The sequence below is a fragment of the Budorcas taxicolor genome, chromosome 1 (assembly GCF_023091745.1).
Source record: "Budorcas taxicolor isolate Tak-1 chromosome 1, Takin1.1, whole genome shotgun sequence".
In the NCBI taxonomy this organism is placed as follows: Eukaryota; Metazoa; Chordata; class Mammalia; order Artiodactyla; family Bovidae; genus Budorcas; species Budorcas taxicolor.
The window spans coordinates 31,706,557-31,733,687 of NC_068910.1; the positions used below are offsets into that span (position 1 = coordinate 31,706,557).

Consider the following 27,131-nt stretch of genomic DNA (forward strand, 5'->3'; position numbering starts at 1 on the left):
GGAGCTATTGTATGGGAAAATTTTGTAGCTACTTGTGCAGTTGGGTTATGTTTTGCGTTGCTCAGATGACTTTATCCCTTTGACGGCTTTTTTCCTCAGGTCTTTGTTAGACCAGTGAAGCCCAATTGCGAAGGAAATTATAATAGGGTGTTAAAAATCACAGCAGGGCATATGGCCCCGTTTTTTTTTTTTTTTTTAATGCTGAGGTTATGGTGCCAGTTTAGATGTAAACCATTGGCTCTTTCATAAGTCACAGAATGTTTCTCAGTTTCAATTTCTTCATTTGTATCAAGCAAAAATCTCTCATAGATACACAGAAGGGACAGATGATTCTTGCTCTGCTTGTTGTGGAGTCTAAGTGTGAGGCCATATCAGATTCTACAGATTCCTTGGAATGTTTCTGTCTGGTGGGTACTGTATTAGCCCTAAAACTGTAGATCAGCAGCAGTTGGCTTCTGCTCAGCCATGTGAGATGCTCGTGTGTAGGGGCAGGTTATCGCCTCCTTCTCAGGGTTGTCAGTTAGTTTCAACACTGAGGCATTGTGGGAATATCCAGAGTGTCTTGTGATAACTTTCTGGGAGGCTCAGGGACACATACCTCAGCGTCAGAACAAAACAAAATGCTAATTGCCATCATGATTCCTCTGGAAACTACATTGTGGGCAAGTGCTGTTTTATTGAAGTAGATTTTTTTTTTTAAACTGTTTAAGAACTAGAGTTTTTTTAAGCTGTAGACATTGGTGTTTACCACCTACATTGTTGATATTTAATATTTGAAAGCTTCATTTTTGTCATCTCCTAATATAAAGGCTGAAAATGTCAGCTGGTTGGTTTCTTAACCTCTTCAGGCAGTTCACAATCAAATATACAATTTAACTTTGCCCCCGACTCAGAACCAGAAAATAGTAGGACACAGAAGTGGGGACAGCCACGAGCCCGTTCTGGTGGGGTGCATGAGACATTGACGTTCTGTAATGGTAGATGTAGAACATCATGCCGTTGTCAAAACCCATAAAATCGGGTGATAGAGAGAATGACTCCTCATGTAGACTATGGGCTTTACTTGGTGATGTATTGATACTGGGTCATCACTTGTAACAAATGTGCCGCATTCATGCAAGATGTTAATGATGAGGAAACTGTGGGATAAGAAAGGGAAGGAGAGAGGATATATGGGAACTCTGTGTACTTCCTGGTCAATTTTTCTGTTAACATAAAGCTGCTCTGAAAAATAAAGTCTACTGATTAAAATAATTTTATTATAAGACTAATATAAGCAGAGAAAGTAATATACACTCCCTATAAAAGTTTTGAAGAATACAGAAATATAAACATAGAAAATGACACCCCCACTTCCATAGGTACCCACTTTTAACAGTACGGTGCATGTCTGTTCAGATTGTCCCCTACATGTAAAATACACACATGTATTTTCCCCTGTGTGATAGACCCATATTATACATTTCTTTTTGGACTTTCTTTTTCTAAAACCTAACTATATATTGTAACTGTTTTTTCATAATGGCACATATGCATGCGTGCTAAGTCATTTCAGTTGTGTCCAACTCTTTGCGACCCCATGGACTGTATGTAGCCTGCCAGGCTCCTCTGTCCATGGGATTCTCCAGGCAAGAATACTGCAGTTGGTTGCCATGTCCTCCTCCAGGGAATCTTCCCAATCCAGGTATCAAACCCACATCTCTTGCGTCTCCTGCATTGGCAGGCGAGTTCTTTACCACTTGTGCCCCCTGTTCTCACCCTTTACAATAGTCCACTGTGTAGTTCCATCATAATGCATTTTCCCAGTTCCTTATTATTGAGTTTTTAATTTGTTCCCAAGGGGATTTTTTTGTTTTGTTTTTTATTTTTTACTAAAAACTATGTTTTGGTGCAAGTCCCTGGACCTCTGTCTTGGGGTTTGTTATTACCACTTTCTAAATTACCCTCTTGGAAGTTTTTTTATAATTTACCCTTCCAGCATTTAGGTGCGAGTTTCCCATCATCCTTGCCAACTCTGGATGCTATTTTTTTAAATCTTAACAGTGGTCTATTCAGTGAGCACGAGTTGTGGTGATAAAGTTAAACTTCTGTGCGTGCTACCTGAATAATTTCTACACTGCCACTCAGAAGTTTTAGGTGTTTTCCATATTTCTGGGGTCTAATCACCCTCCCCTTCCCTGCTATCTTTTTCAGCTTCGACAGTGGCCTGACTCATATACAAAGAAGTTTGAGCACAGAATCTACCCCATCACATTTTCGGCTGGAAACCCTCAAGAATGGAAGAAATTATTCAAACCCTGCGCTGCCCAGAGACTCTTTCTTCCGGTAGGAACACCTGCTTTTAATAAGATGCTGCTTGGGAGAGAATTGCATTTGGAAACATCATGGAATTAACTAGCCTTTGTTTAGAAAGATTTTAATTACGGTGGTTACAGTGGAAAATATGTTCCTCTTAGATTTTGTAGTTGATGCTCCTAATGATCAGGGTGTACAGAGAAGTTCCCTGTGGTTGAGAAATTGTCTTTCTCAAAGATTGAGGGACTGAGAGTATCCAGAGCATTCTTGATTATGAATCTTTGTGACTATGGATCCACATTTACTAGCTCTGTGGACCTCACTAAATCTCTAAACTTCTCTAAGCCTCACTTTCCTCCATAAGCTTGGCACATAGTTGCTGCTCAATAAATGTTATTTTAGATTATCGTTATTTCTCTTATAATAAGAACTACTACTGGATGTCACCATGTTGCTGTTGTCATTTTAGTCACTAAGTCGTGTCTGACTCTTGTGACCCCATGGACTGTAGCTGCCAGGCTCCTCTGTTCATGGGATTTTCCAGGCAAGAATACTGGAGTGGGTTGCCATTTCCTTCTCCAGGGGATCTTCCTGACTCAGGGATTGAACCCACGTCTCTGACATTGGCAGGCACATTCTTTACCACTGAGCCACCAGGGAAGCCCAGCTGTACCTTTGCTAGGGAGTAATTCAGAAGGTCCAGCGTTCCAGTTCACTTTTTCATTTGGAGGGTTCAAGTTGAAAGTCTTTGTTTCCTTTATAAAAAAAATCCTAAATAGAAAAGCACCAAAGATATACTAAAACTGACAATATCACTCAACAAAATGGCAGCTTTGACTTGTGAATTGCAGCCTTGACATTTGTCAAGGTCATGCTTTCAGTAAACATTTATTGAGTGCCCATTAGGTGCTAAGCTCCGGCTTAGTGATGGTGATATGACAGTGAACAAGACACCATGGTCTTTTTAAATTTTTTTTAATTTTTATTGAAGTATAGTTGATTTACAATGTTGTGTTACTTTCTGCTGTACGGCAAAGTGAGTCGGTTATAACTAGCATATATCCAGTCTTTTTTAGATTCTTTTCCCATACAGGTCATTATGGAGTATTCAGTAGAGTTCCCTGTGCTATCCAGCAAATCCTTAATAGTTATTTATTGATCTTGCCTCCTTGGAGTTTGAGTCTAGCATGGAAATGAACAAGAACTTAGAAATGTGATCCATGCTGAGATGGAGAACAATCTCATGGATGTATGTAACATAGGGTTACACTCTGATCTGGGGGGTATCTAGATGGTTCTGTTGAGAAATGGCTTTTATGCTGAAATGTGAAAGAAGAAGTAGCAGGAGGTGGTCACTGGGTGACTAGAGTCTGAGAAGTAATGAGAGAAAAAGGTTCCAGGTAAATGGAATAGTAGGTGTACAGGCCCTACTACAAAAGTAGGAAGGCACATGTTTGAGAAGATAGAAGATCCCAGTAACTGAAAACAGAGTGTGGTGGAATAGAAGGGGTTGACAGGGTCTGGAGCCTGCAGACTCTATAAGCCATGTTGGAATGTCTGACCTTTGTGTTTAGGACAGTGAGATGCCACTGAACAATTCTTAGCTTGGAAGTGAAGTCATCTGACTTGGGTATTGAAGAGGATTCAGGGATTTCCCTGGTGGTTCAGTGGCTAAGACTCCATGCTCCAATGCAGGGGACTGGGTTCAATCCCTGGTCAGGGAACTAGATTCCACATGCCACAACTAAGATCTGGCACAGCCAAATAAATAAATACATATTTATGGGGGAAAAAAGGATTTACAGTATGGATAGTGGAATTGCTGAGACCAATTAATACTGACTTCAGCTATGGCAGTTGGTTGCCTTTGAGATGGATGCAGACCATGCCTCCATCCCTATGAGTAGCTGGCTGTGAGAGTTGAAGTGGAGGTGATCAAGATTTCACCAAGGTTTCTGATCTGAACAGCTTTTAAAGTTGATCTGTTTGAAATTGCCAGTATTCAGCTATTTATGAGCTACAAAAAAAGGCTGTTTCTTTTAGTTCAACCTATACAATGTATGTGTATGTGTGAGCTCAGTTGTGTCCAACTCTCTGTGACTCCATGGATTGAAGCCTGCCGCTTCTCTGTCCATGGAATTTTCCAGGCAAGAATACTGGAGTGGGTTACCATTTCCTACTTCGGAGGATCTTCCTGACCCAGGGATCAGGACACATCTCTTGTGTCTCCTGCATTGGCAGGCAGACTCTTCACCATTTCGTCACCTGGGAGTGTATAATAGTAGTGCTATTTAGAGATGGAAAAGGGGGCTTGCCTGGCGATCCAGTGGTTAAGACTCCGTGCTTCCACCAGAGAGGGATGGGTTCAATCCCTGGTTGGGAACCTAAGAGTCCATATGCTACACGGTGGGGCCAAAAAACCCCAAAAAATGTAAAAACAAAACTTAAGAGATGGAAAAGGCTATAAAGAAATATCATTACTTGTAAAGGGAGAAGATGAGTTTAATCAGGGTCATATTTTGATTTTGAGGTACCTGGGAAACATCCACACAAGGAGGCCTTACCATCTGTTGGTCTGAAACCCCAAATGGCAAATGGCATTTTTAGCATTTCCTACTCAGAACTCGTGAAAAAGAAATACAACCTGGATGTACTATTAGTGGCGATTTGCTGCACAAGTTCACTGACTACTAAATGACCTGTTTTTCACATGATACAGCCTTTAGTACAGGTTGTGACATGGGATTCACTGCATGAAACAAAGTAAGAAGTGGCTCAGAAGGTAAAGAATCCACCCACAGTGTAGGAGACCCAGATGCGATCCCTGGGTGTGCAAGATCCCTTGGAGAAGGGAATGGCAACCCATTCTAGTATTCTTTTTTTTTTTTTTTTTTTTCTTTCCATTCTCGTATTCTTGCCTGGAGAATCCCATGGACAGGGGAGCCTGGAGAGTTACAGTCCAGGGGTCTCAAAAAGTTGGAGACAGCTGAGCGGCTAACACTTTCACTTCACTTTCAAGAAGCAACTACCCTAAATCAGAGCTAAAAACTCTGGGTTGGTGTTATGAAAACTACTTGAGAAGACAAGAAAAAAAAATCTCAAGCTTCTGCTTAACTGTTTTAATGGGAAAATATTAGAAATCCCAAGTTATTATTGGAAAATTGTCTCCCCAACCTACCAGGAAAATAGTAACAACCCAAGAGAAGACATTTGAATTTTCCCTGACCTTGAATTGTGACTTTACTGCCACTATTAAAAAAACAAACCTACCACATGATGGTTTTCATTCATTCCCCGCAAAACAAGTCTATTCCATTTTGAATGACAAATGAGTGCTGGAATTCCTTATCTGCTTTTGATAATGGAAACTAGCCCTTCTTAAAAATAATAAAGAGAGATTGTGGTTGACAGGACATTTACTTTCCCTGAGTTGTATATCATAACAGAAGATTATAAACATGGCTTTTCTGGACATCAGTGAGATATATTGATCTTCATGGTAATTTGAAATAAAGTCTAGGTGATGTTTTCCTTGAAATTTGTCTCTATAAAACCAAATCAGGGGTGCTGCTCAGTCAGTGCAGAGGAGATGGAGATTCTAAAATGCAAACATTCTGGCCCTGGTCAGTCCAGTGACTGAGAATCAGTCTTACCTCTTTTCTGAGGCAGTGTTGTCTGTATATGAAACCTTTTCTCAGGTAAGTGAAAGTGAAAGTAGCTCAGTCGTGTCCGACTCTTTGCAACCCCATGGACTCTACAGTCCATGGAATTCTCCAGGCCAGAATACTGGAGTCGGTAGTTTTTCCCTTCTCCAGGGGATCTTCCCAACCCAGGGATCAAACCCAGTTCTCCCACATTGTAGAAGGATTCTTTACCAGCTGAGCCACAAGGGAAGCCCAAGAGTACTGGAGTGGGTAGCCTATCCCTTCTCCAGTGGATCTTTCCAATCCAGGAATCGAACCAGGGTGTCTGGCATTACAAGCGGATTCTTTACCAACTGAGCCATCAGGGAAGCCCTTTTCTCAGGTAAGATTTTACTAATCAGAGCATGAACCTTTGCAAGTCAAACCTATTAGATTCTCAAGTACAATTAGTGGAATTCAGATCCCATCAATTCAAGATTTATGAAGTCCTAAATCAATCAATGTTCGTTAACTTTTCTGTTTCTGTGAACAGTGGACCTAAGGACCCTTATTAGTGCAGGCTAACAGGTGACTTGATGAAGCTCCTTAGGCATGAAGCTCAAAAGTATTTAAAACAATATGCCAACCACAGATAAGTCAAATCTGTCCTTTCAAATTGATCCTGGAGGACTTTTCCCTTTTTGCATAGTAAAAGCCAAAAAAGCCTTTACTTTTGTAAGAACAACTGTTTTGTGAATTCACATCACCTTTTCTATTTAATAGGAATTAGTGAGATTTTATACTGAATCTCCACATTTTGTTACACAATGTGCCTGTTTGATTATAAAGACCTATCTCCTCAATAATGTTCTCCTCTGCAGATCCTGGGCTTCCCAGGTAGCACTAATAGTAAGAACCTGCCTGCCAATGCAGGAGACCTGAGACTCAAGTTTCAGTCCCTGTTAGTTATCCAGGCTCCTCTGTTCATGGAATTCTCCAGGCAAGAATACTGGACTGGGTTGCCATTTCTTTCTCCAGGGGATCTTCCCAACCCAGGAATGGAACTGGGTCTCCCACATTGCAGGCAGATTCTTTACCAGCTGAGCTACCAGGGAAGCCCATAAACTCTCACTAATTCCTATTAAAGAAAGAAAAGGTGATGTGAATTCACAAAACATAAATATGTCCTGAGAATTTTTTAACTGTATTTCCAACGAACTTATCCCATTCTTTAATATTTCAAAGTAATACCATGCCATATAAAAATCTTAATTACCTAGATTTTCTATATAACATCAAGAGCAACAACATATAACCTTCCCTTTTTGCCCTTATAGTTTGTTAAAGAGGTCTTTATCTGGTTCCAGTATTTGGAAAACTTTATGCCCACTAGAATGTTCTAATGCATCTGCCATATGTTGAGGGAAAAGAGAGGTTTACTTGGCTTATTAGAACTTTGTTTTATTAGAACTTTTTATAATTAAGGTAAGGTTTTTGTATTATCAATAATATGTTTCAGAATTAGCAATTGAGACTTCCTTGAAAAGAACCTTTTGTATTTCAACAAACATTGACAGGCAAATAGGAATATATTAAAAAGCCTTATTAAGAGGAACATCAGTTTCCATCATCATAAATGATGTCTGTATATTTCATCAAGCCCTAAGAGGCCTTATATTATCAGGATGAAGTTAACTACATAAAAGATCGCATGAAAACAACCCTAGACAGCAATCTTGTTGGACAAGTTTTCCACATTTGCTCACACATTATTAAACATTTGACATTCAGGATATTAGTTACAAGTCTTGGTTACCTGTGAGAGAAACTCAATTTCAACTATGAATAGCTAAGCAGAGAAAGTGAAAGACAAGAATTAAAAAGTTGGCTTAAAACTCCAGGACATGGAACCAACCTAGATGTCCATCAGCAGACAAATGGATAAGAAAGCTGTGGTACATATACACAATGGAATATTACTCATCCATTAAAAAGAATACATTTGAACCAGTTCTAATGAAGTGGATGAAACTGGAGCCTATTATACAGAATGAAGTAAGCCAGAAAGAAAAACACCAATACAGTATACTAACACATATATATGGAATTTAGAAAGATGGTAATGATAACCCTGTATGTGAGACAGCAAAAGAGACACAGATGTATAGAACAGTCTTTTGGACTCTGTGGAAAGGGTGAGGGTGGGATGATATGGGAGAATGGCACTGAAACTTGTAAATTATCACATGTGAAACAAATCGCCAGTCCAGGTTCAATGCATGATACGGGGTGCTCGGGGCTGGTGCACTGGGATGACCAAGAGGGATGGGATGGGGAGGGAGGTAGGAGGGGGGTTCAGGATGGGGAACACATGTACACCCATGGTGGATTCATGTCAATGTATGGCAAAACCAATACAATATTGAAAGTTAAATAAACAGATAAATAAATAAAACTGAGATTAAAAAAAAAGTTGACTTTAAACTCAACACTCAAAAAACTAAGATCATGGCATCAGGTCCCATAACTTCACGGCAAATAGATGGGAAAACAATGGAAACAGTGACAGACTTTATTTTCTTGGGCTCCAAAATCACTGCAGATGGTGACTGCAGCCATGAAATTAAAAGGTGTTTGCTCCTTGAAAGAAAAGCTATGACAAACCTAGACAGCATGTTAAAAAGCAGAGACATTACTTTGCCAACAAAGGTCCATCTAGTTAGTTCAGTTCAGTTCAGTCGCTCAGTCATGTCTGATTCTTGGTGACCCCATGAATCGCAGCACGCCAGGCCACCCTATACGTCACCAACTCCCGGAATTTACCCAAACTCATGTCCATTGAGTTGGTGATGCATCCAACCATCTGATCCTCTGTCGTCCCTTTCACCTCCTGCCTTCAATCTTTGCCAGGGTCTTTTCAAATGAGTCAGTTCTTCGCATCAGGTGGCCAAAGTACTGGAGTTTCAGCTTCAGCATCAGTCCTTCCAATGAACACTCAAGACTGATCTCCTTTAGGGTGGACTGGTTGGATCTCCTTCCAGTTCAAGGGACTCTCAAGAGTCTTCTCCAACACCACAGTTCAAAAACATCGATTCTTTGGGGCTCAGCTTTCTTTATAGTCCAGCTGTCACATCCATACATGACTACTGGAAAAACCATAGCCTTGACTAGACGGACTTTTGTTGGTTAAGTAATGTCTCTCCTTTTTAATATGCTGTCTAGGTTGGTCATAACTTTCCTTCCAAATTTTGGAGCCCCCAAAAATAAAGTCAGCCACTGTATCCACTGTTTCCCCATCGATTTGCCATGAAGTGATGGGACCGGATGCCATGATCTTCGTTTTCTGAATGTTGAGCTTGAAGCCAACTTTTTCGCTCTCCTCTTTCAATTTCATCAAGAGGCTCTTTAGTTCTTCTTCACTTTCTGCCATAAGGGTGGTGTCATCTGCATATCTGAGGTTATTGATATGTCTCTAGGCAATCTTGATTCCAGCCTGTGCTTCTTCCAGCCCAGAGTTTCTCATGATGTACTCTGCATAGAAGTTAAATAAGCAGGGTGACAATATACAGCCTTGACGTACTCCTTTTCCTATTTGGAACCAGTCTGTTGTTCCATGTCCAGTTCTAACTGTTGCTTCCTAACCTGCATACAGGTTTCTCAAGAGGCAGGTCATTCCCATCTGGCATTCCCATCTCTTTCAGAATTTTCCACAGTTTATTGTGATCCACACAGTCAAAGGCTTTGGCATAGTCAATAAGGCAGAAATAAATGTCTTTCTGGAACTCTCTTGCTTTTTCCATGATCCAGCAGATGTTGGCAATTTGATCTCTGGTTCCTCTGCCTTTTCTAAAACCAGCTTGGACATCTGGAAGTTCACAGTTCACGTATTGCTGAAGCCTGGCTTGGAGAATTTTGAGCATTACTTTACTAGTGTGTGAGATGAGTGCAATTGTGCAGTAGTTTGAGCATTCTTTGGCATTGCCTTTCTTTGCCGTCTAGTCAAGGCTATGGTTTTTCTAGTAGTCGTGTATGGATGTGAGAGTTGGACTATAAAGAAAGCTGAGTGCCAAAGAATTGATGCTTTTGAACTGTGGTGTTGGAGAAGACTCTTGAGAGTTCCTTCGACTGCAAGGAAATCCAACCAGTCCATCCTAAAGGAAATCAATCCTGACTGTTCATTGGAGGGACTGATGCTGAAGCTGAAACTCCAGTACTTTGGCCACCTGATGCGAAGAATTGACTCATTTGAAAAGACCCTGGCAAAGATTGAAGGCAGGAGGTGAAGGGGACGACAGAGGATCAGATGATTGGATGGCATCACCAACTCAACGGTCATGAGTTTGAGTAAACTCCAGGAGTTGGTGATAGACAGGGAAGCCTCGCATGCTGTAGTCCATGGGGTTGCAAAGAGTCAGATATGACTGAGTGACTGAACTGAACTGAAGCAGAAAAGGCGGTTTATTCACTTATCTGACTGTGGCGTCCAGATCAGAGGACTGATCTCAAGCACAACTAGATCCAAAGGCTGTTGTAATGTCGCCAGGGCTCTGTCTCTCTTGTAGTCCTTTACTAGGCTCACTCCATGAGAATGATGATTGCTTGAAGCAGCCTGAGAATCATGTTCTAGAAACTTAGCTCCTGCTGCTGCTGCTCAGTTGCTTCAGTCGTGTCCGACTCTGTGCGACCCCATAGATGGCAGCCTACCAGGCTCCCCTGTCCCTGGAATTCTCCAGGCAAGAACACTGGAGTGGGTTGCCATTTCATTCTCCAATGCATGAAAGTGAAAAGTGAAAGTGAAGTCGCTCAGTCGTGTCTGACTCTTAGCGACCCCATGGACTGCAGCCTGCCAGGCTCCTCCGTCCATGGGATTTCCCAGGCAAGAGTACTGGAGTGGGGTGCCATTGCCTTCTCCACAGTGAAAAAAGAGCCTGGCAGGGTGGTGACATCTGAAATGGCAGCTTCTGGCCCTGAGGCTTATGAGACCTTCCCTTCATTGGAAGGCAAAGTCTTAATCACTGGACCTTGCGGGGAGTCCCAGAACATTATTTTTAAAACAACTGTCTAGAATCTTTGGAAACTGTCATAATGGCCTAAGCAAATGAAGAAACAGATTTCTTACTCAAGAAATCTACTAAAACTTAATAAGAAAGAGTGAGAGTCTGTGCCAGTTGAGCCATGACCCACTCCCTCCCTCTCCCCTTCTAGCTCAGCATGGTGGAAACCCAACTCAGTTCAGTCAAGAACACAGGAATCCTTTCCTCCACAGCTCCCAGTTGAGGGGTTTGGTATTTTCTTGGGTGCAGGGGGTGGGGAGGTCATCAGCATTTCTCATCTCTACCAGCAGTGTCTTTCAGAAGCTTAAATTCCAGGCAAAAATGGCCAAGGTTTCAGAGGCTCCCTTCATTAAGAGAAAGCTTCATGAGAGCAAGAAGCTAAATAAACTATAGGCCAGTTAGTTTACAAGGGAGAACCAGGGGAAGAAATATAAAAAGTGCCCTTCTGGTCAGAACAAAGTCCAAAGACCAGCTTCTAAAACTGTCCCCTCAGATGTGCCTGAATTTAATGGATCATCCTGTGGAGCAACTCATGCTCAGGCCATTGTCAAAAATAGAAGAGCAATCAGCTGGAATTAGTGAAGGCTAACAGCTGGGTCATTGATAAAGCAAGAGAGTTCCAGAAAAACATCTATTTCTGCTTTATTGACTATGCCAAAGCCTTTGACTGTGTGGATCACAATAAACTGGAAATTCTGAAAGAGATGGGAATACCAGACCACTTGACCTGCCTCTTGAGAAACCTGTATGCAGGTCAGGAAGCAACAGTTAGAACTGGACATGGAACAACAGACTGGTTCCAAATAGGAAAAGGAGTACGTTAAGGCTGTATATTAAGGCTTATTTAACTTCTATGCAGAGTACATCATGAGAAATGCTGGGCTGGAAGAAGCACAAGCTGGAATCAAGATTCCCTGGAGACATATCAATAACCTCAGATATGCAGATGACACCACCCTTATGGCAGAAAGTGAAGAAGAACTAAAGAGCCTCTTGATGAAATTGAAAGAGGAGAGCGAAAAAGTTGGCTTCAAGCTCAACATTCAGAAAATGAAGATCATGGCATCCGGTCCCATCACTTCATGGCGAATAGATGGGGAAAGAGTGGAAACAGTGTGAGACTTTATTTTTGGGGGCTCCAAAATCACCGCAGATGGTGATTACAGCCATGAAATTAAAAGACGCTTACTCCTTGGAAGGAAAGTTATGACCAACCTAGACAGCATGTTCAAAAGCAGAGACATTACTTTGCCAACAAAGGTCCATCTAGTCAAAGCTATGGTTTTTCCAGTGGTCATGTATGGATGTGAGAGTTGGACTGTGAAGAAAGCTGAGCACCAAAGAATTGATGCTTTTGAACTGTGGTGTTGGAGAAGACTCTTGAGAGTCCCTTGGACTGCAAGAAGTTCCAGCCAGTCCATCCTAAAGGAGACCAGTCCTGAGTGTTCATTGGAAGGACTGATGCTGAGGCTGAAACTCCAATACTTTGGCCACCTCATGTGAAGAGTTGACTGATTGGAAAAGACTCTGATGCTGGGAGGGATTGGGGGCAGGAGGAGAAGGGGACGACAGAGGATGAGATGGCTGGATGGCATCACCGACTCGATGGACATGAGTTAGGGTAAACTCCGGGAGTTGGTAATGGACAGGGAGGCCTGGTGTGCTGTGATTCATGGGGTCGCAAAGAGTGAGACACGACTGAAACTGAACTGAACTGAACTGAACAGCTGGGTATAATACCAACAGTGGTGAACAGCTTATGAGAAAGATGAGAGGAATAGTCAATCAAAAAGAGCCCCGATAAAAACCACTGTCATCTTGGGTGACCGTGGGTATTTATAGGCTGCATCCTCTGAGGAAAAACTATAGATTTCACACACAAGATGAAGTGGACTACACTGAAATAGTCCAGTCAAGATACTAAACAAATAAACAACATCCACAAGCCCTGCACTTTTTGGAGTCGGGTATAGCGTGGGCAGGGGAGAGTTATCCAAAGTTGCTAAAACATCCTGAAACGTATTATCATGGTAAAATATATTAACATGCTAAAAATATCATCTAAATTTTTTTCAACAAAAAATTATAAGGCAGTCAAATAAAGAAGAAAGTGTGACTCATTCACAGGAAAAAAATGCAGGCAACAGAAACTGACTGGTGAGAAGACCCAGCTGTCAGATTTAGTAGAAAAAGACTTCAGAGAAGCCATTACAAATATATTCAAGCTATAAAAGGAACCTGTGCTTAAAAAAGTAAAATAAGATATGATGACGATGTTTTGTAAAATTGAGACTGTCAGTAAAGAAATTTAATTTTTTTAAAAGAGCCACATAGAAGTTCTAGAGTTGAAACGTAAAATAACTGAAGTGAAAAAATCGGCTATTTATTTGAATTTAAAGTAGAAATAATCAGTAAACTTGAAAATAATCAAATATTAAGATTATACAACCCGAAGAACAGGCAAAAATAACAAATAAAATTGAACAGAGACTTGGAGATGTGACGCACCATTGGACCCACCAGGACACGTATGATGGCAATATTAGAAGGAAAGGAGAGAGAGAAATAATAGAAAAAATTTTTGAAAAAATAATGGTTGTAAACTTGTAAATTTGATGAATACAATTTACACATGGAAAATCAACTCCAAGTAAGATAAACTCAAAGAGATCCACACACAAATCATGGTAAAAACCCTGAAAGACAAAAACAAAGTCTTACGAGCCGTATAAGAAAAATACTTGTCACATGTAAGGCAACTCCAATAAGATTAATAGCCGACTTCTCATTAGAAATTGTGGGGACTTCCCTGGTAGTGCATCTGAGCCACCAGGGAAGCCCCAAGTATACTGGAATGGGTAGCCTATTCCTCCTGTAGGAGGTCTTCACAACCCAGAAATCAAACCCAGGTCTCTGGCATTGCAGGGCGGTTCTTTACCAGCTGAGTTACCATCAATTCTTGGCTTGGGAAGATCCCCTGGAGAAGGGGATACCCACTCCAGTATTCTTGGGCTTCCCTGGTGGCTCAAACGATAAAGAATCTGCCTGCAATGCAGGAGACCTGGGTTTGATCACTGGGTTGGGAAGATTCCCTGGAGGAGGGCATGGCGTCCCACTCCAGTATTCTTGCCTGGAGAATCCCGCAGACAGAGGAGCCTGCCGGGCCACAGCCCATAGGGTCGCACAGAGTCAGACACAACTGAAACGACTTGGCACTCACGCACTGGGAACTAAGATTCCACAGGCCACATGGTGTGGCCATAAAGTGAAAAAGCAAAAACTGTGGATACCCTGAGACCATGAGATAACATTATTTGAAGTGCCAAAAGATGGGGAGAACCTCAACCAAAAACTTTATATCCAGCAAAATAGTTTTTAAGTTGAAGGTGAAATAAAGTCACTCCCAAATTAACAAAATCTGACATAATTCATTTACAGCAGAACCACAAGAATAAAGGAAGTTCTGAAAGCAAATGACTCCAGACAGTGATTAAAAAATCATGTTTAAAAAAGAGTATAATAAAGGCATTAAAGCAAAAGAAAATATAAGTGAGTATTTCTTACCCCTTATTCTCTTGATTGATTTTAAAAATGATTGTGTAAAACATTATGTTTATATTTTGGATTTGTACTGTTAAAATATATTTAATAATAATAGCACAAAGGAGGTTAGATGAAGAAAAATTATATGGAATAAGAAAATGACAGCAGATAGTAACTTGAATCCACAGGAACAAATGAACAAAATTTAAAATGTCATATGAAAAAGTTAATATAACAAACTCCGTAAATATGTACTTGTTCTTCCTCTCTCAGCTTCTTTAAAACACATAAAATTATATGAAGTAGCAATTATACTGTTGGGCTTATAACAGTATTGATGTAATATAATAATGAAAATATAATGTAATACAATGATGTTATAAAATGAAGAAGAGGAAATAGAGTTATGTATGACTGACATTTGTATATCTCACTGGAATGTAGTGTAAATCTGAGGTGTATTCTGATAAGACATATATGATAATCTCTAGAGCAACCACCAAGGAAACATCTCAAAAAGCATGGTGAAAAGAAATGTATTAAAATTCAAAAATACTCAGTGCAAAAGAAAACAGTAAGACTAGAGTAATAAAAAAAGACATGATACATATTGAAGACAAAAATAGGAGACATAAATTCAGCTCTGTCTATAATCACATTAAATAAAAATGGGTAGAAGTCCAATCAAAAGATAGAAATTGCCAGAGACAGATGATAAAGAATACAATCCAACTATGTACTGTTTACAGGAGACATACCTCAGGTTCAAAATACAAATAAGTTGGCAAAGATACGTCAATCAAACAGCAACCACTAGGAAGCTGGACTGGCTATACTAGCATCAGATAAGGCAGAATTTAAAAAGCAACATTAGTAGAAAAAAACAGGCATATTTTGCCATGCGCATGTTAATCCACTAAGAAAATATAACAGTTGTAAACATTTATGCACTGTTTTTGCATTTATGTAAAATGTAAAAGCCCCGAGTACTTGAAGCAAAAACTGACAGAATTAGAGGAAGAAATAGGCACTTCACCAGTGATATTAGGAGGTTTCAATGCCCCACATTCAATAATGGATTAAGCAGTAGGCAGAACATCAACAAGGGATTAAAAGACTTGAACAACATTATAAACCTGGTGCAGCCAGATAAATAAATATATATTAAAAAAGGCAGAGAGATGGCTGTTTCATCTAATGCACAGAAACCAGCACAGAGTCAAAGAAAGTGAAGACACGGAGGCATATGCTCCAAACAAAAGGAAAAGATAAAACTCCAGAAACAGACCTTAATGAAATGTAGATAAGTAATTAACCTGATTTATATGCAGAGTACATCATAAGAAACGCTGGACTGGAAGAAACACAAGCTGGAATCAAGATTGCCGGGAGAAATATCAATAACCTCAGATATGCAGATGACACCACCTTTATGGCAGAAAGTGAAGAGGAGCTAAAAAGCCTCTTGATGAAAGTGAAAGAGGAGAGCGAAAAAGTTGGCTTAAAGCTCAACATTCAGAAAACGAAGATCATGGCATCCGGTCCCATCACTTCATGGGAAATAGATGGGGAAACAGTAGAAACAGTGTCAGACTTTATATTTTTGGGCTCCAAAATCACTGCAGATGGTGACTGCAGCCATGACATTAAAAGACGCTTACTCCTTGGAAGGAAAGTTATGACCAACCTAGATAGCATATTCAAAAGCAGAGACATTACTTTGCCAACAAAGGTCCGTCTAGTCAAGGCTATGGTTTTTCCAGTAGTCATGTATGGATGTGAGTTGGACTGTGAAGAAGGCTGAGAGCCAAAGAATTGATGCTTTTGAACTGTGGTGTTGGAGAAGACTCTTGAGAGTCCCTTGGACTGCAAGGAGATCCAACTAGTCCATTCTGAAGGAGATCAGGCCTGGGATTTCTTTGGAAGGAATGATGCTAAAGCTGAAGCTCCAGTACTTTGGCCACCTCATGCGAAGAGTTGACTCATTGGAAAAGACTCTGATGCTGGGAGGGATTGGGGGCAGGAGGAGAAGGGGACGACTGAGGATGAGATGGCTGGATGGCATCACAGACTCGATGGACGTGAGTCTGAGTGAACTCCGGGAGATGGTGATGGACAGGGAGGCCTGGCGTGCTGCGATTCATGGGGTCGCAAAGAGTCGGACACGACTGAGCGACTTAACTGAACTGAACTGAAGAGTTTAATGTAGTAGTCATAAGGATGCTCACTAAGGTTGGAGAGCAATGCATGAACAAAGTGAGACTTTCAACAAAAAGGAAAAATATAAGAAAGTACCAAATGGAACTCACAGAGATGAAGAATACAATAACTGGGCTGAAAAATTCAATGGAGGGGTTCAACAGCAGACTAGATTGAGTGAAACAAAAACTTGAATTTTCAGAACAGTAGTGAGAAAAAGAAGAATGTATTAGGTGTCAGTAAGGTGGAGGGGTGGGGGATGTTCACATCAAAGGATCAGGAATCAGAAGGGCTTCAAACTTGTCAGCAGCAGTGGAGGAAGTGCTAAAATATTGGAGCAATGCCTTTAAATTCAGAGGCAGTTTTATGTCTAACCTAGTTTCCCTACCAGACAAGCTACAAATCAGGCATGTGGGTAGAATCAAGACATTTTTAGATGTGCATAGTTTCAAAATATTTACCCCCATCAGTCTTCTCTCTGAATAATGTGCTCCACCGAAATGAAGGAGTACATTCAGAAAGATAAAGATGCGAGATCCAGGAAGCAGACAATCCCACACAAAGGAGGCATGAGAGGAGTCTCAGGGGAAGGGAGATGCAGAGCATCCTGATGAGAGGGAATCAGGAAGCTGTGGAAGAAACTTTGCCTAAAGTATAGACAACTAAGCAAATTCACAACAGGAAAAAAACCCACAGTTATTAATTTCAGGGAAAAACAAAGTTATTCAGAAGGGGAAAGTCACATGGTTTGCTTCATGGCTTAATTGGAAATCATGTTAAATAATCATCATAAGATAATATTGTGTGTTGATCAAAATGATATTTTGATGTTGCTAGATTGGGAGATGAGGTGTGTATGTGAGCGGTGTTATGGAGTTGATAGTTTTTGTGAAAAGGACCTGAATTCTTTTCTAAGGTAGGAAGTCAGTAGATGAGACATATCTGACATAGTAAGAAATATCTTCCTAGAGCTCCTAAGTGAAGTGAAGTGAAGTTGCTCAGTCGTGTCCGACTCTTTGCGATCCCATGGACTGTAGCCTACCAGGCTTCTCTGTCCATGGGATTTTCCAGGCAATAGTCCTGGAGTGGATTGCCATTTCCTTCTCCAGGGGATCTTCCCAACCCAGGGCTCAAACCCAGGTCTCCCACATTGTAGACAGACGCTTTACCATCTGAGCCACCCTAAGTCCCTTGGAATTTCCTGGGTAACAGGCATGTCTTTTGTCCTAATGAAATGACTTGGTGGGCTTCTGGATAGGGGCTGATGACGAAAAAGGCCAAGCCGTGATTAGAAGCTTGGAGCTTCCAACCCTAACCCCTTTCTCTAGGAAAGGGAAAGGGCGATTGGAGATTGAGTTAATCATTGATGATGCCTACGTGATGAAGCCTTCATAAAAATATGTAAACAAGGAGGTTCAGGGAGATTTTGGGTTGATGAAGATATCCGTGTTCTGGGACAGTGGTGCAAACTTCACAGAGACAGAAGCTCCTGGGCTCAGGACCTTTCTGGACCTCACCTTATGTACCTTTTCTTCTGGCTGCTCATCTGAATCCTTTTTTATATTCTGTACAACAAGCCATAAAAATAAGTGTTTCCCTGAATTCTGTGAGCCGTTATACCAAATCATCAGACTTGAGGAGGGGATCATGGGAACCTCCGATTTGTAGTCAAGTCAGACAGAAGTGTAGGCAACCTGGGGACCACTACTTATGATTAGCATCTGAAGGGGGAGGGCAGTCTTGTGGGACTGGACCCTTTAACCTTTGGTAACTAACTGTGGTAGTTCTTACTAATTCAGATAGTATCATAATTGAATTGTAGGACACTCAGTTGGTGTCCAAAGGAAGTGCTGGGAAATTAGTTGGTGTGGAGAAAAGCCCTGTACATTTGGTGTCAAACTGCTGTAAATTCAAAGAATTAAGTTTTTTTCTTTTAGTGTGTTATTTAGAGACGTGAAGGTACATACTCAAAGAACTGGAATTGTTTGTTTGCTGTGAGAGGGAGGAAATGTGGGAGGATAAATATTTTTTATTTATTTGTCCATATGTCTGTTTGTCTATATTTAATTACTTACCAAGCCATCATTAACTGCTCAACCCCTGTGATTCTAGTAGAAATGTATCCACTACTGAATTCCCTGCTGGTTCAGTGGTTAGGACGCTGTGCTTTCACTGCTGAGCGCTCTGGTCAGGGAACTAAGAAAATTACCCACTAGTAACTCTTTTTGTGTGGGGGTTTTTTGGGGCATGCTGCCTGGTGTATGGGATCTTAGTTCCCTGACCAGGAGGTCAAACCCATGCCCCCTGCAATGGGAGCTTGGAGTTTTAACCACTGGACTGCCAGGAAAGTCCCCCACTAGTAATTCCTGAAATCAGTTTTGTAGATAATAATCAGCTGTTTTAAAAATTAAATAAGTAGAGTAGAATTGAATAAGGGACATGCATTACTATAGTAAGACAAATAATATTTTTAAAAATGTTTCTGTTTTATGTATTTATGTGTGCACATTCTAGTATTGTGATACTATTGTGATGTAGCTGCCTTTCTTACTGTGGGGTACAATTGAAAATACTTTGAGAAATGAGGCTTTAAGATAGGTCTTCAGGATGTGCCACTGAAAGGAGGGGACTCTATAGGTGGTCCACACAGTGACACAAAGACCACACAGTGTCTGTTATACAAACACATGATAAGATCTTCGGATTGATGATTTTGTCAACCCTTCTCAGTTCTCTGAGGAATGTACTGATCTGTAACATTTTTTCTAAGGAGGAAACCGAAGTTAAGGGAAGTTTACCTTATTTTTTTCCTGGGGTATATCTTAGAGCCTGGATTGAAGCCCAAGTTTATCCCATAGTGTAGTCATTCTGTCCAACTTCCTGCAATTTCTAAATGCCAAATTTTTCTTCTGTATTTATAGAAAGATTCCCAGGATATTCCAAACTACCTCCTTTGGAAGATTCCCATGAATCTTCCATCGTCATCTGTTAACTGGGTATAAAAATAGTACACATGTCTTTGTTCAGACTCACTTGTTCAGTGAGGCTATTGTATTTAAAATTGCTTCCCTCCCTCACTATATTTTTCCTTCTCTGCTACTGTCTTCAAAGTTTCATCTATACTTTACTAACTTGTTTTATTTTTGCTTCCTCTCACTGGCATCTAAGTCCTACCAGGGGAGAAGTCTTTGATCTCCAACACATAGCACACTGCACATATTAACAGAAGGTACTCAGTAAAACTGTTTGGATGGTATGGATGAGAAGGAAGGTAGGTAGGTAGGAAAGCAGGAAGGAAGGATAGAGGAAAGGGAGGGAAGGAGGGCAGCTGGATGATTGGATGCATGAATGAGTGGACAGGGCTTTACCAAGTTCATCAAAGCGTCCTAGAGAGGATTTGAAGATTCAGTGCTTATAAAGTGCCCAGACTTGAACCCTGTAAATATTCAGTAAACGTTAATTGAATTTCATTCTCATATACAAGGAAAAGGAAAATATCCTTTGAAAACCAGTCCAATTCAAGTGAAGAACTATAGTTGCTTGCAACCCAATGATCCTATTTCCAGCAATTCCCTAGCAGAGGGGACAGTCTCTGAGAAGGCACCATCTGACTCAGAAACTGGACTCTGTTTTAAAGGACAGTTGCCATGGCTTAACAGGATGTCTGCAGCCAGCAAGAGAAGACAGTATGTACTTGCTGGCTGGGATTGCAACACCTGATAAGAGGAGGAAGCAAGCCAAAGGGATGATGGGAACAGATGAAAGATCTGAGAGCCAGTATCTCAGAGCACGCCAGAGAAACCAGACACCTTCAGGAATCCAAGGCCTGTGCAAAACGGCCTGCATGCAGTTAGAACAGTTGGCCCCACAGCTGAGATGATGAAATCGAAGACCAAACACAAGCTTGACAAGCCAGAATTTTAGGAGAACTATCCTGAACAAAGCCATCATTGATTTGCTCAACTCAGAGGCAATCTGAATCTTGTTTGCATAGTGATCAAAGATTAAACTGATTGGAACAGTCTACTTCATTGATGGGAATGTCAAGGCAGTTTATTTCTCTCCCTTGATTCTTATCTCCTTATAGCAAACATGTCAAACAACAGACTAGCTACAGCTCAAGCAGTCAGAATTTTGTTAAGCAGCAGATAGTACACCCTTGAGACATGAGAGTGGGCTGACCCCAAAGGAAACAGGCTGATCCCAAAGGAGTGGCCTCCACCTCTGTTAGCTTTCCTCTTTCATACTTTCTGTCACCTCCCCCTGGAGCCTGATTGGTCCAGCCTTATGCTAAATAGGGCTTGTACCTGCCACCAATCAGGGAAGGGAATGCAAATAGACATACACTCAAGGCCAATCAAGGAAGGGGGCGTGTTTCCCCACTGTGGATTCTTGCACTGGTTCTTGACTTCCTCTTTCCCGGGTTTTTTGTTTGTTTGTTTGTTTGCCTTCTATGTGATTCTTCCAACCACCATCTTGGACTCCTTTTTCTAACTACCTAACAGGAACATGTGTAAATGGAGCAAGGAAACGGGTACAATCTGCTCTTTGTTAAAACTAAACAAAAATGAATATGCAAGTTATATGTCATTCCACAAGAGGGCACAACAGAAGCAAAAATAAAAATTGCTATACTTTAATTTTCTCCTGTATGCTTTATTTATTTATTTATTTGCATGACACCTTTTAAAACATTTTTGTCATTTTCAGACAAGCACAATGACCTCTTTGGTACATAAGTTATCGTGTTTTTTTGTTTTTTGTTTTTTCAGAATCAGGGCATTATAATGCTTTCTTTTTTTCCCCTCTTGGAGTACAGTTACTTTACAATGTTGTGTTAGTGTCTCCTGTACAAGGAAGTGTATCCTATACACATACCCCTTCCCTCTTGGACCTACCTTCCACCACCACCACCACCACCCCCCCACCATCGCACCCATCTAAGTCATCACAGAGCACCCAGCTGATCTCCTGTGCATTTTAAGCTAGCAATTTAGTGATCCTCTTTTAAAATCTCAAAACAGTGTAAGTGGTGAATCACTAATTAATCGAGTGAAAATTTATTTCTGTACAGATTTGCAATGAAACAGGACAAAAGAACACTATAGAGGAATGATACTTTCCAAGTGTTTGTAATTCTCTCCCTTATCTTTAACTATTTTAATGGTATAAAGGATATTTGAGAACATATAGCATCAAACAGAAAGTTCTTTGTTTTCTGCACATCTAAAACTAAGGGGAAATATCTCAAAGTAGATAATTACAAAGTATGTGTTGGTGGGAATATAAATTAGTGTAGCCACTGTGAGAAACAGTATAGAGGTCCCTTAAAAAACTAAAAACGGGGTTGCCATAAGATCCAGCAATCTGACTCCTGGGAATGTATATGGAGAAAATTCTAATTTGGAAAAATACATGCACCCTGATGTTCATAGCAGCACTGTTTACAAGAGCCAAGACATGGAAACAACTTCAGTGTCCATCGACAAATGAGTGGATGAAGATATGGTACATATATACAATGGAATATTACTCAGTCATAAAAAAGAATGAAACAATGCCATTTACAGCAACATGGATAGACCTAGAGATTATCATACTATATGAAGTAAGTCACAGAAAGACAAATATCATATGATGTCTCTTATATGTGAAATGTAAAATACGATACAAATGAAATGATTTACCTAACAGACAGACATAGGAAACAAACATATGGTTAGTTATCAAAAGGGAAAGAGGTGGGAAGGGATAAATGAGGAGGTTGAGATTAGCAGATACAAACTACTGTATGCAAAGTAGATAAGCAACAAGGTCCTACTCTAGCACAGGAACTGTGCTCAATATCTTATAATAAACTATAATGGGAAAGAATGTCAAAAAGACTATGTGTGTATATATGTATTTGAATCACTCTGTGCTGTACGCCAGTAAGACACAACATTGTAAATCAACCCTACTTTAATTTTAAAAACTCCAAAACTATGTGCATTTGTGTGCATATATATACATACACAAACATCATGTATAAAAGCGTTCATTCAACAATACTTATCAGACCCAAACTAATTTCAGATAGTAGTAAGCATAATGAGAAAAAATGAAAGCATTTTAGGAATGATGGGGGGTGGGGCTGTCTGAGGAGGCCGCAGTTGGGTTGAGATCTGAATTCCTGGCCTTGAAAAGGTCACGTGCATGCGTGCTCAGTTGCTTCAGTCATGTCTGACTCTTTGCCACCCTGTAGACTGTAGCCCACCAGGGTCTTCTGTCCAGAGGATTCTCCAGGCAAGAATACTGGAGTGGGTTGCCATGCCCACCTCCAGGAACCTTCCCAATCCAGGTACCAAACCCAAGTCCTCTGCGTCTCCTGCCTTGCAGGTGGATTCTTTATACTGAGCCACCAGGGAAGCCCTGGAAAGGTTATTTTTGTATATATATATAAATATGTAGAAACTGCCTGAGGTGGGGTGAAGTTCATTGAACGGTTATGGTTAGTTAATTCTAAAAAAGAAGAAAGGGTATAAGAGCATGGAGTGATGGGATGCTGGGGAGAGGCAGAAAAAGAACTATTTGAATTTCTTATTCTGTGGATTGCTGAATTGTCCATACTTTTATAACATATAAGCATGAGTTTGTATAATTTACACAGTTTTTAAAATGGCAAACCAGTAAGAAAGAGAAAAAAATAATTTTCATAATGTATGGAAACTTTTTATTCACCTTTGCAAGGATATATAGACATGCCAGAATCACAAAGGATCACAGAAGTTGCTGGCCTCTTTCTGACCAGGTGTTCTTGTTCTGGGTGTATTTACATTAAAACAAACAATAAATGCTACAATTATAATAGAGAAAAGGATGATTGTACTGATCTATTTTCTTGTTTCCCTGCTATCTGTGTCCCTTCCCTCCTGCATGCCACTCCTGGATTTTTTTAGTTTTTGAATGATATTCTCATGTGGATTCTCAGCCCAGAGCCCCTGTTGTCTTATAGGATCAAGTCGGGGCAACCCCTCAGCATGGTTTTTCAGGGCCCTTTGCATTCTGAACGAGTTCACTTCTTAACTTTTCAGCATTATTCCAAATCATGAATTCTTATCTTAGATTGCCACCTCTGTTTACTAGAGGATCTCTTAGAGGTTACCCAGCCATCAATGGACATCTTTGTCATTACCTGTCTTTCTCCCTTTCACCCAAAATTATTTTCCCTGTAATAGCTTCAAGATAGGTCCGTGTAGATTTTTTGAAAAAGAATATAATAGAATGGTGGAAGAAAAAGGAATTAATTTTGATCAAGTTGCATATATATATTGAAATGTAAAATTTCCTTTTTGTTCTGATTTTGAGTTGGAAACAAGAATTTTGGTTCCAGAGGAAAAAGTCCAAATAGCCCCAGAAATCCTCTTCTATCCAGTTTATCTTTTCGTAGAATGAGAAGGGCTTGGGGACTGCAAACATTTGCCCGAGGATCTAACCCCTTCCCAGGTAGCACTAGTGGTAAAGAATCTGCCTGCCAGTGCAGGAGACGTGAAAGACTCCGGTTCGATCCCTGGGTCAGGAAGAACCCTGGAGAAGGAAATGGCAACCTACTCCACTATTCTTGCCTGGAGAATCCCATGGATAGAGGAGCCTGGCGGGCTACAGTCCATGGGGTCACAAAGAATCAGACACAACTGGGCAACTAAGCACACAGCAAGGTATATATAATGTAAAATGCTTTAATTAACCATTTTTAAGGTACAGGTCTGTGGCATTCAGTACATTGTGCAAACCATCACCATCTCCAGAACTTTTTCATCTTCCCAGAGTTAAACAATGTCTGCATTTCTTGTGTGTTTCCATGGAGACCATCATTCGTTTAGTCATGATCTAACAGTGTATATGGAGACTGTGACTTTAGACTGTACAAATGAATTGTTGCTATTTTAATTATATTCAAGTCTCCGTTTTTCATAAATGTAAATGTCTTCCATTGGTTAGAATAAAAGATGTGTTTCTCTTTTGCTTCTTGAGATGTCTTTTCCTCTTTTCTGTTTCCATCTTCTCCTTTAACTCTCTTTAACCCTATCCTGATTATCACTAACATCATTTACCAAAGATCCCCCCTTTGAAATTCAGTTCTGCTGAAATCTACATGGCTTTTTTTGCTTTTGCTTCAGTTCTGCCCTTTCCCTTTGTAACCAGCAATGGGGAGTCCCACTGCTTGCCACTCAAAAGCCAATAGGAAAGTTTGCTTTATTTTGGATGCCAGCAATGGTGGGCTGCGGGCAGGGGGAGGCTTTTCTAGACAGAGAGAGGGGCATGCAGAAACTGCACAGTCTGGTCTAACAGTCATCATGAAATTGGTGATCAGTGGTCTGACCAGTGTCACCTTGATTGTTAAGTACAGTTTATCTTTAGTTCTGGGGTCTGTTTTTTCCCATTTCCTTGAGGCCATCTCTAAGAATTGTGGCCGCCTCTGTCGTGGCCACAGTCTGGTCACGATGTAGTTAACTTCTCCCACCTGGTGGAGGTTTCAGTGTCTGGAAGACAGCTCACAGGATATAGCTCAAAATATTATCTATAGGCCTTGAGAAGGAACTAAAGATCCTTAATTATGCTTAATGACGAAACAGTTATTTCAGCTCATCGGACTGTTTTCCTTTGTTTCTGCACTTTCTCACTTCTCGGATTAAACTTATTCTTTAGCTAAACTCTTTTCACAGACAGAAGGCAGGCAGAGGTCACAGGGGGCAAGAACCATAGGTTCCTGCTCCATTTAGCCTCTTCCAGCTCCCCTTCTATTCCTTCAGTTCTTAGGGTCTTTTTAAAATCCTGGAGAGGTAAGGAAATGGGATATTATACATATTTAGCAACTTAGCTGCCCCATTAACAGAGACTTGGAGAGCAACACCCTGGACCACACCAGCAAAAGAATGATATTTAGCAGAGTAGGTGTTACATTGGTTTTCTCTTCAGGAACATGATTCTTTTATTCTTCAACTATTCACAGACCTTCTCATTTCTCAGGACCTGTCCTTTCTTCTGCAATCAGCCTTGAAGCATATTTAAAGTTACAATGGTTTTGAGACAGCTCAGTGATTGAAGTCATTACTTTGGATAAATATTTATTGATGCCTAGTATGTCTACTAGGCATTACACTAGGCCCACAAACTTTAGAAGTTCACTAGACCTAGAAGGTCCCTGCCCTCATGGAACTTCTATTCTAATTGGGGAAGGCAAGCAACAGATGAGAAAATAATTTGGTTCTGGACAGAGGTAGTATAGTGGTGTGATGGAGAGGCTGGAAGGCAAGAGGAAGGAGGCTCTTGGGTAAGCATTTCTGAGGAGGTCACACCTGAGCTTATACCTGCAGGCTGAGTTAGAGCTGTGCATTCAAAAGTGGTAAGTGGAAAGCTCTGCCTCATATGTGGCAATCTGTTGGTAGCACTTTGCTCACAGGCTTGGGATGACGTTTATCCTAAATCACAGGTGCTCCCTAGAACTTAATCTCCAGAGCCAAGGAAAGGGGGAGAAATGTGAAGTTACTGTTAACTGATTTATATCAACAGATATGATTTGGGGGCATCATTAATTTCACACTAATCATAGTTTTGATACTTTAAGCAATTGTCTAAAACAAGAGCTCACAAACCTTGAAACTAAAGCATCAGAGCTGCACATGTATTTCATAAACTATAGATACACTGTTTTTCAGCAGATTTGAGCACCTTATCTTCTTCATTTTGGGTGCTTTGAATTTAGGGAATAAAGTGAGAGAGACCATTCCAAAAGATGATTCCTGGGAATTCCTTGGCTGTCCAGTGGTTAGGGCTCTGTGGCCCAGGTTCAATCCCTGGTCAGGGATCTAAGATCCCACAAGCCATGCTGCATGGCCAAAAACAAACAAACAAAGCAAACAAACCAAAAAACAAAAAAATCCTTTTCCAAAAGATTATTCCTTTGTTAAACGGGATAGTTTCTAGTTTATGTTTTCTTTTTGAAAGTGGTGGACTTATGTGTTAGTTTCTAACTAAGCAAAGGTGTAAGTGTTTCTCTGACAGTGGAAACTCTGGCTATATATAGGCAGGAAGAGAAATGGAAGTTTGTTGGCTTCCTATTAAGTCTGTTTTGCTCCCTGCCCTTTGACTTTGGCAGTAATTGAGCCATAATGAAAAGCTGAAGGTCTTGAAGCCAGAGTTGTGCTAGGAGGTGAAAGATCACCACTGATAGGAACTCGGTGCCCCACGCGGTCAGAGTATGTCTATCTTTTAGGGACCATGGTTCATGTGTAATGAAACTGCAGTGAAAAGTCTTGAAGAGGTTTAAAGATGAAAGTGGTATCATCTAATATTAGTTTTTAAAAAAGCCCTCTCTCTGGATCTTTTGTAATGATATGAGGCTCAATCCATCAGGAGCATATTCCACTCTAAATGA

The 27,131-nt window shown here is 40.6% G+C and overlaps 1 protein-coding gene across 1 annotated transcript in view; it reads left to right on the forward strand.

The window, feature by feature from the left end:
* GXYLT2 (glucoside xylosyltransferase 2) overlaps positions 1-27,131 on the forward strand; it is a 77,951-nt gene that overhangs the window by 26,497 nt on the left and 24,323 nt on the right. The window contains exon 3 of the mRNA XM_052638859.1: positions 2,194-2,325. Within this exon, the coding sequence (XP_052494819.1) occupies positions 2,194-2,325 (132 nt within the window). The remainder of the gene's footprint in view (positions 1-2,193; positions 2,326-27,131) is intronic.